This window comes from Eurytemora carolleeae, unplaced genomic scaffold, assembly GCF_000591075.1.
Source record: "Eurytemora carolleeae unplaced genomic scaffold, Eaff_2.0 scaffold1285, whole genome shotgun sequence".
Lineage (NCBI taxonomy): Eukaryota > Metazoa > Arthropoda > Copepoda > Calanoida > Temoridae > Eurytemora > Eurytemora carolleeae.
In genome coordinates this window covers 21,041-35,026 of record NW_019397180.1, presented here as the reverse complement: position 1 = coordinate 35,026, position 13,986 = coordinate 21,041, and the positions used below count along the sequence as shown (strand labels likewise).

The 13,986-nt window shown below is 35.4% G+C and overlaps 1 protein-coding gene across 1 annotated transcript; it reads right to left on the bottom strand.

Moving 5' to 3' along the window:
• Window positions 1-7,652: 7,652 nt before the first annotated feature.
• Window positions 7,653-12,388, bottom strand: LOC111712559 (adhesive plaque matrix protein-like). The gene is made up of 3 exons (XM_023487208.1): window positions 12,350-12,388; window positions 8,432-9,302; window positions 7,653-7,816 (listed from the first exon to the last, which is right to left on the bottom strand). The coding sequence occupies exons 1-3, from the start codon at window positions 12,386-12,388 to the stop codon at window positions 7,653-7,655; spliced, it is 1,074 nt and encodes a 357-aa protein (XP_023342976.1).
• Between the last annotated feature and the right edge of the window lie 1,598 nt (window positions 12,389-13,986).

Genomic DNA, 13,986 nt, shown 5'->3' with positions numbered 1-13,986 from the left:
GGTTCGGATCAAGTAAGTTGTTGATATCTGAGTTTAGATCAAGTATTGTTTATATTCTAGTTCGGTTCGGATCAAGTAAGTTGTTGATATCTGAGTTTAGATCAAGTATTGTTTATATTCTAGATCGGTTCGGATCAAGTAAGATGTTGATATCTGAGTTTAGTTTAAGTATTGTTTATATTCTAGTTCGGTTCGGATCAAGTAAGGTTGGAAAAAAATGTCGTTAATGTTAATGACATAAGAACAAAACAAGAAAAACAGAAAGCAAAATTTTAGAAATTATTGAAATTGTGAAAATTTAAACATTTAAAAGGACCTTATAAGAAACAGACAATAAAGGAACAGTATATCCCTACAAATATATGATTGCATTTTTTGAAGAGTGTGATAAAAATGCATAATCTATATATATACTTTGCTTGTCTGTGTGTCTGTCTGTCTGTCCGTTTGTACCCAATAAACGTCAAAAACGGCTGAACTGACCAGGATCAAACTTTTTGTGGGACCTCACGTGAACCCAGGGAAGGTTTATTAATGAGCGAATTTTTAAAAATTTGCCACTCACAAAAAGATTTGTTAGTGGCAAATTTTACAATGTTTACAAAGAGAAAATGTTCACAATTAAAATAGAAGATGAACCTTAAAGCCTGGTATTCTATATTTTCCTAAAAACGTAATAAACTTCTATTGTTTCCTTATTCATGAAGAAGGAAGATGTTTTCTTTGCTTTTACTGTATTGATGTTAGTACTGAATATACACCTTAATAAAAGACTGTCCTGGAAACAAATATTTCTATTGTTTTATTTTCTGCATAAATATTAGATCTTCAAAAGAACAAATAGGACTAAATAAACATATCGACGAAATTTCACGTGACCCTCCATTTAAACAAGAGTCATGACCAATTTACAACGGTCCAATTAAAACCTCGGAATGAGCACCAACAATAAAAATAAACTTTAATCTGGGAATTGCTTATTTTTAATTTGGTTTCTCTGTATTTAAAAGTGACTTGTAGATATGTGCAGCGGTACGGTGACAAAAATATTATTGTCATAATATAATACATTTACACGCAGATTTAACAGTTCAGTCTTGATCCAAACAAGCTCCTGACCTTTAATACGTGGAACTAGTGAGTCCCTTTAATACCTTTAATACGTGGAACTAGTGAGTCCCTTTAATACCTTTAATACGTGGAACTAGTGAGTCCCTTTAATACCTTTAATACGTGGAACTAGTGAGTCCCTTTAATACCTTTAATACGTGGAACTAGTGAGTCCCTTTAATACGTGGAACTAGTGAGTCCCTTTAATAACTTTAATACGTGCAACTAGTGAGTCCCGTTAACACCTTTAATACGTGCAACTAGTGAGTCCCTTTAATACCTGCAACTAGTGAGTCCCTATAATACCTTTAATACGTGCAACAAGTCCCTTTAATACCTTTAATACGTGCAACTGAAGAAAGGTGATCTAGCAACAACAACAACCTGAAGTCAGAAATTTTGATGACCCACGGATTAATTAATTTCTCTTCAATATCCCGTAGTAGTCCTACCCAGGAAGGATAACTAAGACGAAGAGATCAAGCATTGATCCGTTAATTTGAAAGTGCCCAGATTGGATGTCGAGACCAAGCGTTCAAAATAAAGGATACTCAACACAATAGGACCGACCTCTATATCTATGTTATCAGTTAGAAACCCTTATAAAATACAGTTGAAGGGTGGAATGAGTGACATTAAAATCTACCTGGAAGGTTTTAAGAAATTTTAGTGACATGTTTGGCAGGTTAGAAAATTGAAAATTTGGTTGAGAAAACCTGGAGAAAATGTTAAATGTAAATTTAAACTAAAGATCTCATTTATTTGATACATCAGTGCATATGTGCAAAATCAATAACAATAAGACATACTTAAAAGTTTTTAAAAAATTTAAAACTGGAATTTAGCAAAGAATGTGTGCCCTTACTCACGAAAGTAATGTGTGTGAAAATATTCAAAATGAGTATAAAAATATTGAAGTAGGCAGAAGATTTATTGAGCTATTTGCATATGTACATTGTACAGTTTATGTACACTATATACAGTATATCACCGCGGTAAAAATATCCCAAAACTATGAGACATCATATTTCAGAAATAGTTAAAAAGAAACTTAAATATCCAAATAATTTTAAAAAACTGAAATATCCATATCAGGGGCATCCTAGACAAAAAGACATGAAATTTAAAAAAATAACCAGACAGATCCAAACTAGGGGCACCCTAGACAAGAAGACATAAAATTTAAAAAATAACCAGACAGATCCAAATTAGGGGCATCCTAGACAAGAAGACATAAAATTTAAAAAATAACCAGACAGATCCAAACTAGGGGCACCCTAGACAAGAAGACATAAAATTTAAAAAATAACCAGACAGATCCAAATCAGGGCACCCTAGACAAGAAGACATGAAATTTAAAAAATAACCAGACAGATCCAAATCAGGGGCATCCTAGAAAAGAAGACATGATATTTAAAAAAACTAAAAGAGCCGAATTAGGGGCACCGTGTTCAGAAGACATGATTTTTATGAAGAATAAAAAACGATATTACGTGCAACCTTAACCAAGCCCAGTGGCTCAATATTTTGTATTCAATCCATAAATGTTTACTCTAGTCATAAACTGAATCCTAGTTGACAAATAAAGAGAATATAAACATAAAGAACTGCAGGATATTGGATATTTAAAAAGAATAGATCTAGATATTCTCATCTATTATCTCAATCTCACCGTATGTATTTATATACCCGGAGAAAAGAAAAATTATTTTGTTCTACACTGTGTATAGTGTATACACTGGACGGATATAAAACTAACTCTAAAGAAGTATGAAGGTTAATGTTTCCCTGGATAAATTGTTTTTGTTTATGTTTAGAATTGTTTATGTTTAGAATGAACCCCATGACTACACAGACTGCTCATACACTCTACTTGGATAGACTGAGCAAGCCTAAAGTGTCCCGGCACGCAATGCTACGGTTCCATATAATGTTTTTTGACTGACATCTCACGGCCATTTGTTGCATTCAGGGGTTAAGTTTTACAACTTTTAAAGAAATACTTCAATTTTAAGCCTAAAACATAACGTTTATGAATATTGTCTATTTTTAAAGATTTTGCATTTCCTATTCAAAGGATCCTTAAATATCCTTGAATACAGATGTCTCCTGATTGGTCATGTACATCGCATATTATAGATGTTAATCGATCTCTGTTACTCTCTTATCTCTGGAATGAACATTCAACAGAATACTTATCAGGTCAACAAATCCAATGAAAGGAGAGGGATCAAGGGGAACAGAAAACGTAGACTATCCCAAATAGATTCTAGTACATGGCAACGTAGAATTTGTACACTCTCAGTAGAGATGATCCTGACGTCACAAGTGTCAATTCAATTTTTGTGTCCGACAAAATTATCAATAATAATGATAATTTTAGAATGAAGAGCTTGTCTTACAGTAAAATAAGTGCAATTTTATGTGTTCTTTAGTTTCTGTTTTTTACACTATTTTATTGAATCTCGTGAGACAATTTCGTTTTCCTTGTTATAATTGATACTTGTGACGTTGTGCATAATTAGTTCATTTCTCTGTTGCCACCTATTGTACTTGATAATCTATTTGGACTATCCTTAAACCTGTAAAAAAAATAATACATTTTTGTTAATTTGTTCCTTATAAGTCAAAACTGGAAAAAGTCAGCTCTCAAGAGACTTTGTAAGAATTAATTCATATTCCTTAATTCATTGATGAACGAACAAAATATTTCAACATATGAGGAAAAAACCTAAAGACTAAAAGTTAGAATGAGAAAGAAGGTTAAACGCTCACTAGTCAAATGTAGGTTTTTAAAATAAATTTAATCACACAAAAAAGCTAACCTTTCAGAGTTCTCCCAGGTACCTTAGGTAACAGATAAACAGAATATAAAGAATACATCGAAAGAATTCATCAAATGTCGTATTCTTCACTTTCTGATAACGGAATGTTGCAGATATTTATTTTTTTAATTAAATAATTATATGGAACTCTTTAAAACTGTTCCCGCATATTCATGGCTATTTATTTATTTTTGCAAATACTGAAATTTACGTAATATAGTATAGAACTCGTTGAATAATTGTCAAGACGACATTTGATAAATTCTTCCGATGTATTCGTTATTAAGGGTTTCACTGTAGTTTTTCCCTTGTCTTCTTATACAAATATTTATATAATAATTCCGTAATCATGTTTTTTGTCAATTGCTCATAAAAACACCATTGAAAGGTCTAAACTGAAGAAATAAAACATAGGGTCGGATTCTGCAGTAAGGACGGTGTTTTTTGCACCCTTGCAGTATTGTCTATAGCTTGTATATTTTACTCAAAAAATGACAAAACGTAACAGAAAAAGAATGATTTTTAATCATTTTTCATAGTTTTATGCTCAAGACAATATTTCCAATGCTTATTTCCCATGATATCCTAACATTTTTCGAGCTTCGAATAATAACACTTTATGTCTGCCAATGACATGTAGAATCCGACCGTATGTTTATTTTTTCAGGTTAGATTTTTCAATGGTGTTTTTGAGTGCAACTGTTAGAAAAATGGGAATAGGGATGTAATAGGTAAGACTTTGGTCAAAACCAAGATACTCAATTATCTTTTTAGGCTGTACACCAAATATTTCGTTCTCTTTGAAAATGATTAACCTCAGGTACTTGGTATAACCCTGGAAGGTTGGATTTATCTTAAAATCCTACATTTGACTAGTGCGCTATGATTTCTGTTTTAGCAGGAGTTCATGTTCTCTAAAACAAACCCTAATTAAACGGTTACAATATGATCAAAATAAAACTAAGTTGAACGTTGATTCCTGTCAACTTAAAGTAAATTTTATGTTATATTGAAACTGTTCATGTTTTTAACCGAGCTTCCCTTCTTAAAGGGCTGTTGAGAAATAAGGAAAAGTTTTAAATTCCTATTGGGCAGCCAAATAAGTTTTGTTTTCTCAAAAACTAAAGGAGCTTCGAGGTCACAAAGTTGTACCAGTAAGTTTGCCAGAATTATACCATTTATGTACAGATTAGAGGACATCATATTGCGGGATTTAAAATATAGGTTTTCTGTTTATCTATCACTGATCCCCTAGGTATGTAAGTATGTATGCGTGTACACTGGTTTGTAACACTCTGTATATTTTGTACAGATTAGAGGACATCATATTGCGGGTTTAAAATAAAGGTTTTCTGTTTATCTATCACTGATCCCCTAGGTATGTAAGTATGTATGTGTGTACACTGGTTTGTAACACTCTGTATATTTTGTACAGATTAGAGGACATCATATTGCGGGTTTTAAAATAAAGGTTTTCTGTTTATCTATTACTGATCCCCTAGGTATGTAAGTATGTATGTGTGTACACTGGTTTGTAACACTCTGTATATTTTGTATAGATTAGAGGACATCATATTGCGGGTTTTAAAATAAAGGTTTTCTGTTTATCTATCACTGATCCCCTAGGTATGTAAGTATGTATGTGTGTACACTGGTTTGTAACACTCTGTATATTTTGTACAGATTAGAGGACATCATATTGCGGGTTTTAAAATAAAGGTTTTCTGTTTATCTATCANTCCTATCCTGATCCTATCCTGATCCTATCCTGATCCTATCCTGATCCTATCCTGATCCTATCCTGATCCTATCCTGATCCTATCCTGATCCTATCCTGATCCTATCCTGATCCTATCCTGATCCTATCCTGATCCTATCCTGATCCTATCCTGATCCTATCCTGATCCTATCCTGATCCTATCCTGATCCTATCCTGATCCTATCCTGATCCTATCCTGATCCTATCCTGATCCTATCCTGATCCTATCCTGATCCTATCCTGATCCTATCCTGATCCTATCCTGATCCTATCCTGATCCTATCCTGATCCTATCCTGATCCTATCCTGATCCTATCCTGATCCTATCCTGATCCTATCCTGATCCTATCCTGATCCTATCCTGATCCTATCCTGATCCTATTCTTGAAATTTCCAAGGATGAGACAAATTCTGTGAAAAGTTGAACAAGTGCGTTAAACAAATCTAATTAGGAAAGTAAATATTTCCCGCATTTCTTTTCATTTCTTGTCATTTAACATTTTTCAGTTCTATGCTTATGTAAATTCAAACTGACCAGTATTGACAGACAGGCAGAGATATAACAGATATACACGCAAACCTTATACAGCAATATCATAAAGAAAGATTATTTCTTAGAACAAGTTATATGTTTGACAAATCGAATATTCAATCATAAAAATTTACAATGTTTATCAAAAACATGACAACGGAATTGGGCTTTTGACACAAACTTTGATTTTATAGTCCCTTTATCTTTGCAACCCTATTTCGTAGACCTTTGATTTTCTAGTTCCTTTATCTTTGCAACCCGATTTCGTAGACCTTTGATTTTTTAAACAATAAATTCTGTAAGATCAAATCATAGATAAAGATAGATTGGCATAAGACGAAATTTTTCGTCTTGAAAGATATAAATGTACAGAGATGTTTTGAAGATATTCCTATTATATAGATTAACTAGGTCGGTTGTGAACATTGGCTGTTTTTTTGTCATTGAGTACTTGTGGTGTACATGAGTTCTGTTGAGAGAAATTTAAGGTAGTTTATTCCGTCTCATGTCCTTCTTCGGTTCTCGTCAATATGGACTGTACAATTCTTGGTGATTTTGCGTACATAAGCTATCTATGTTTATTTATTTATCTATGCATCAAATAGGCTTAGCTTGAAATATCAAAAGTTTACACTATCAGATTAAAAAGATAAATGGATAAGAAAATTTAAGTTTGTTGCAAGAACTCATGGTTCTTTTATACACAAACAACATTCAATTGTCCTTTTTTAAGAAAAATATATTCATAACGCACAAAAATAATAAGATGATTTGAACATGTCTTAGATTAATATGATCATTGCAGTCGCATACAAATTAAGTTTGTCATGCTAAACCAAATCAACCGGACCTTTTAAATATTTATAGCAACCATGAGAAGCATTCTTGCAAAATCTGACATTATTCGCATATAATTATCCAAAGTTAGAATCTGATGTTACAATTAGCTAAGGCAGTGTTCCGGAGAAAGGACGCAACCTAAACCTTGAAATATCAAGATTTCTCTCTAGGGAAATATTAGAAACTTGGCTTGTTTTATCATAAATCAGGAGTCTCAACATTTTCCCTCATATTGTAGAAACAGTGAAAAGTATTTAAATGGGCTTTAGACGTAAAGTCACGTGACATTAGAGAATCAAGTCCGAGTCACAATGATACTGCTGTAATGTTAATCTCAGCAACGATGACATAAAGGATTTAGGATTTTTCTATAAAACAAAATCCTAAATTCTGATAATTTCATTTTTTGTCACTGCTTCATAAATTTCGAAAGCCACTTTAATAAGGTAATCAGAATTAGAGAGTTATGAAGGTTGATTAAGAAAAACAAGGATATCTTGATCATTGCTCGATCAAGATTTGAAGAGTATCTTTTAATGGATTAGGAGAGTAGGATGCATAGTTTGAAGTAGGAATTATTCTGGAGTTACGGAGTAGGATGGTAGACTGGAGTAGGATAGTAGTCTGGAGTAGGATAGTAGTCTGGAGTAGGATAGTAGTCTGGAGTAGGATGATAGACTGGAGTAGGATAGTAGTCTGGAGTAGGATAGTAGACTGGAGTAGGATAGTAGTCTGGAGTAGGATAGTAGTCTTCAAATCAAATCAAATCAAATATTATGTATTAACGCTGAAACATAACATTAAATAAGATAAATCAATATTACAAGGGTAGATCAATTGATTCATGTTCTGCGTCAGGAGAACTGCTATTTTTGTATCAGCTCCCCAGTTACTAGAAAAAACAGAGAAGAATAAACATTGACGGTATTTAAGGTGTGGTGGTGAATGGTTTTGCTTGAGCAGGTGGATTTGATAAAGAAGAACAGGGACCTCTTAGCTTCAACTGTGATTTGTAAATATTAATTAATCAGGAAAAAGTGGACTCCAATGCATACTTAATCGTACAACTTGAATTTATCAATTCAGAATATATCATTAATTGGAAAGCTATATAAATGAGTAAAACAGGTAAAGCAGAAATGTTTATTACAATCGAAATTTTCTATTTAGCTAAGTATTTAAAAGCGTTTTTAAAAGGAATGGGGACGAGTAGGATGGTAGACTGGACTAGGATATAGCCTGGGGTAGGATGGTAGACTGGAGTAGGATGGTAGATTAGAGTAGGATGAAGACTGGAGTAAGATGGTACACTGGAGTAGGATGGTACACTGGAGTAGAATGGTAGGCTGAAGTAGGATTATAGACTAGAGTAGGATGGTAGACTGGAGTAGGATGGTGGACTGGAGTAGGATGATAGACTGGAGTAAGATGGTAGACTGGAGTAGGATGGTAGACTGGAGTAGGATGGTAGACTGGAGTAGGATGGTAGACTGGAGTAGGATGGTAGACTGGAGTAGGATGGTAGACTGGAGTAGGATGGTGGACTGGAGTAGGATGATAGACTGGAGTAAGATGGTAGACTGGAGTAGGATGGTAGACTGGAGTAGGATGGTAGACTGGAGTAGGATGGTAGACTGGAGTAGGATGGTAGAATGGAGTAGGATTTTATACTGGAGTAGGAAGGGGGACTGGAGTAGAATGGGGACTGGAGCAGGATGGTAGACTGGAGCAGGATGGTAGACTGGAGTAGAATGGTAGACTGGAGTAGACTTAAGAAGTATGGGGGACTGGAGTAGGATGGTAGACTAAATTGGGATGGTAAACTGGAGTAGGATGGGGGACTGGAGTAGGATGGTAGACTGGAGCAGGATGGTAGGCTAGAGTAGGACAGGGGACTGGAGTAGGATGGGGGACTGGAGTAGGATGGTAGACTGGAGAAGGATGGTAGGCTAGAGTAGGACAGGGGACTGGAGTAGGATGGGGGACTGGAGTAGAATGGTAGACTGGAGTAGGATGGGAGACTGGAGTAGGCTGGGGGAAAAGAGTAGGATGGTAGACTGGAGGAGGATGGAAGACCGGAGTAGGATGGGGGACTGGAGTAGGATGGTAGACCGGAGTAGGATGGGGGACTGGAGTAGGATGGGGGACTGGAGTAGGATGGTAGACCGGAGTAGGATGGGGTTTGGAGTAGGATGGGGGACTGGAGTAGGATGGGGGACTCGATTAGGATGGTAGACTAGAGTAGGATGGTATGTAATAAATCTAGATGCTATAACTTCAATGATAACTCTACTCAAAGTCTAATGAGAACATATCTAACTCTATCTCTTGCCAAAACTCAAGGCTCTCTACTCTCAGCCAATACTCAAGGCTCAGTATACGTCCGTATTAATCAAAGAATTCTATTGAACTACTTTATTTATAAACAGGTAAAAATGAAACTGACCAGGCTAGCCCGGCTGGGTCAATATACAAATAATTAAGATAACGATATTACTAGCATGAATAACAAAGATAGAATTGCACATCATTACAGAATATACTTCAGGTAGACTGTAGTAGGATGGTAGGCTGGATTAGGATGGTAGACTGGAGTAGCATGGTAGACTGAAGTAGGATGGTAGGCTGAAGTAAGAAAAGATACTGGATTAGGACGGATTGTGAATATAGTAAGATCTTAAAAGGAATTGGTGGAGTTGAAGAAAAGTATTTCCTCTCTTGTTCTTCACTTTAGTAAACAATGGATATTTTGCTAAGTAGTACATAAAAGGAACATTATTACAATAGGTTACATTTATATCAACAAACATTAAATTTCCTGTTAAAAAACATTTTCGTCAGTTTCCGTTGAAGGGATGGTTTGAGTTGGATAAATGATGAACGGATGGGTTGGATAAATGATGAAAGGTTGGGTTGGATAAATGGTGAAGGGATAGGTTGGGTTGGATAAATGGGGAAGGGATGGTTTGGGTTGGATAAATGATGAAAGGTTGGTTTGGGTTGGATAAATGATGAAAGGTTGGGTTGGGTTGGATAAATGGTGAAGGGATAAGTTGGGTTGGATAAATGGGGAAGGGATGGTTTTGGTTGGATAAATGATGAAAGGTTGGGTTGGGTTGGAGAAATGGTGAAGGGATAGGTTGGGTTAAATAAATAATGAAAGGATGGGTTGGGTTGAATAAATGTTGAAGGGATGGGTTGGGTTGGATAAATGTTGAATGGATGGGTTGGGTTGGATAAATGTTGAAGGGATGGGTTGGGTTGGATAAATGGTGAAGGGATGGGTTGGGTTGGATAAATGTTGAATGGATGGGTTGAGTTGGATAAATGGTGAATGGATGGGTTGAGTTGGATAAATGTTGAAGGGATGGGTTGGGTTGGATAAATGGTGAAGGGATGGGTTGAGTTGGATAAATGTTGAATGGATGGGTTGAGTTGGATAAATGTTGAATGGATGGGTTGAGTTGGATAAATGTTGAAGGGATGGGTTGGGTTGGACAAATGATGAAATAATGTGTTGGCTTGGATAAATGGTGAAAGGATGGGTTGGGCTGGATAAATGTTGAATGGATGGGTTGGATTGGATGAATGTTGAAGGAATGGGTTGGGTTGGATAAATGTGAAGAGGTGGGTGGGGTTGGATAAATTATGAAAGGATTGTTTGGTTTGAACAAATGAAGTAGGTTTGGGCTTGATAGGATAAATGATGAAAGGATGGTTTATAATGAAAGAATGGGATGGGTTGGATAAATGTTGAATGGATGGGTTGGGTTGGATGAATTTTGAAAGGATTGTTTGGGTTGGATAAATGCTGAAAGGATGGATGGGTTGGATAAATGTTACAGGGATGGATAAATGAATTAGGGTTGGGTTGGGTTGGATAAATGTTACAGGGATGGATAAATGAATTAGGGTTGGGTTGGGTTGGATAGATGTTACAGGGATGGATAAATGAATTAGGGTTGGGTTGAGTTGGATAAATGTTAAAAGGTAACAGTTATCATGCAGAGAACAAAAACTCTTCAATTGAGACTAAAGAATTATAAAATCAATTTATATTTTAGTAAAATATTTTTCCTAATTTTGAATTCATAGCTTTATCCTGTTTTGATTTAATACAATCAAATCCGTTCTAATCCTCGGTTTTGAAACCTCTCAATCACAATAAAAACCAGAAGAAATACAACTTTTCTCCGTCAAATAATAAAACACAAATCTCGTCAGAGACTAAATGAACAAAGTTAAACAAAAAGAAAACCGAAAATTAAGTATTTTTGAGAGAATTCATAAAGGAAAATAGTGTTGAATAAGAGCAAAGTTCAAAAGCATTTTTCAGTATTTTCAACAGATCTATATTTATTTTCAAAATCAAGTAAGATCTATTTCATTTTCACTTTATAACTTAAAGGGACTGTCGACGTGAGTCCCTTTTGTGATCTGTCTAATATCTATAAGGAATGTCATAAAATTCTTATTTTCTCTTTAAATCTCTATGACATGCTCTATATGTCTATTTAATCCATAGATAAATAAATAATCCTATGTATACTCATGATATTTCTATGTATTCTCTATATATGTGTATGCTCTATATATATCTCTATTAATGAGAGAAATGTTGATACTACAGAACTAACTAGATTACCACACTCTCTTGTCACTAATGTAAACAAAACTTAGGTTTAGGAAATCCAACAAGATAATAAAATATGTAAATCTAATTTTGACTTTCTTCCCCTTTCCTCCCTTTGGTTCCCCTCCCCCTCAACCTTCCTCTCATCCCTCCTGTCTATTCGGCCGTCAACCTTCTACTCAGCCCCGCATCTATCCGTCACTCTTCCACTCATCCCTCCTATTTATCCGTCAACCTTCTACTCATCCCCGGATCTATCCGACACTCTTTCACTCATCCCTTTTATCTACCCTTCAACCTTCTACTCATCCCTCCTATCTATCCATCAACCTTCCACTCATCCCTCCTATCTATCCGTCAACCTTCTTATTCATCCCTCCTATCTATCCGTCAACCTTCCATTTATCCCTCCTATCTTTACGTCAACGTTCCTCTCATCCCTTCTACTTATCCATCAACCGTCTGCTCATCTCTCCTGTCCTTCAACCTTCACACCATCCCTCCTATCTATCCATCAACCTTCCACTCATCCCTTCTATATATCCGTCAACCTTCTATTCATCCCTCCAATCTATAATCAGTCAAACTTCCATTTATCCCTCCTATCTTTACGTCAACGTTCCTCTCATCCCTTCTATTTATCCATCAACCGTCTGCTCATCCCTCCTGTCCTTCAACCTTCTAATCATCCCTCCTATCTATCCGTCAACCTTCCTCTCATCCCTCCTATCTATCTGTCAACCTTCCACTCATCCCTCTATCTATTCGTCAACCTTCCACTCATCCTCAACTCCTCTGTGCAGACACCCAGAGGAGTTTCGCGCAGTCGGCGTATAATTACAAGACAGAGAGGGGGCCTGTTCTACATCAACTGCGAGAAACTCTGCATCTGGGCTTCTGCCAAGAGTTATTTCAATTAATTTATGGTGGAACTGAACTATAATTGCAAACTTTAAATTCAAATCAATTGTGTTCAAATAGAAATTTTTTCAAATTGAATATTTTTTTTGTGCTTTAACGTACTATCAATACCATGATTAACATATTTCCAAAAAAAAGATTTTCAATAGTCTAGATGTTTTTTGAAATTTTGAGGCTATTTAGATATTATGTAACCCGCTCATCTGACCTAAAATTTTTATAAAGTGAGAACCAGAAAACTGTGGAAAGGGAATTGCAGACGATTTATCAATTCACTTATTTTAAGTGAAATGGGTCGACTTTATACAATTCACAATTGCTGTGTCCCATTCATTATAAAATTAGAATTGAAATAAAAAACTGCTATAATAGCTTCCAAGAACATAGTTCAAATGATCAAATAGTGTGTTAATTTTAACTACAGGATATGACTTCATGTCAACGTGTTCAAATGAACATATAGTTAAAACGACCAATAGTTAAAAACTGTAGATCACACTATCGAGATGGTGTATCTTTCACCTACGACAACTCCGCTATACTCTACTTCTGACCTACGACAAATCCGCTACACTTGCAAATCCAATTCCTACTAGCACGTGTTTTTATAGCTGCTAGATGGACTTATGGCCACAGCGCCCGGCCCCCTTGACTGTCCTAGCCGAAGTGCTCCGCCCAGAAATAGTCTTAACCCTCAAATAATGCAAAAATAAACAGCTGGTGTAAGTCCTACAGGGTGTCCCACATCATATTAGACCGAGAACGGGTCTAAATTACGATTTTCGGGACTAATTAGAAAATTTAATTAGAATGAATCATTTAAAAAATAATATAAGGGTTTATTTTGGTGTTAAAGATTGGTGATAATCTAATATGATATGGGACGCTCTGTATATTGCAGTAGGTCGGAAAGTTAGTAGTCGGGGATATTGCACGTACAGGGTGTCCCACGAAACATGACAATAGCAAGACGACTTGAAAGTCGTCTTTGGTATTTGAATTTATTTGTGACATTTAGTCTTCTATCTACTTTAGCATGTATGATTCTTGAAACAATTATCACATAATTCTCCTAGCCCTGGCATTTCCAAAAACTGCAGGTCTGCGTTTTTTGTGCTTTCAATATCATACTAGAGATATAAAGAGTTTGGTTCAGATTTCAATTTTGTTAAATAAAAGCAAAATTGTCGAATTCTGAACGAAATTCTTCATATCTCGGGCAATATTGAAAGCACAAAAAAGGCAGACCACATTTGGGAAATGGCAGGACAAGGGAAATTTTGTGATTATTATCTCTAGAAATTTACTTCTAAAATTAGGTTGACAAATAAACGCAGCAAATTATATCAAAAATCAAGACGACATT

What these genes read in the sequence shown, in the direction of transcription:
- LOC111712559 (XM_023487208.1), bottom strand. Translation starts at nt 12,388, where the DNA reads ATGATTAGAAGGTTGAAGGACAGGAGGGATGAGCAGACG. An exon ending in ACAGGAGGGATGAGCAGACG is followed by an intron (nt 9,303 to 12,349) that starts GTTGATGGATAA and finishes ATCCTACTCTAG; the next exon opens with TCTACCATCCTAATCGAGTC. An exon ending in CAGTCTACCATCCTACTCTA is followed by an intron (nt 7,817 to 8,431) that starts GTCTATAATCCT and finishes TTTGATTTGAAG; the next exon opens with ACTACTATCCTACTCCAGAC.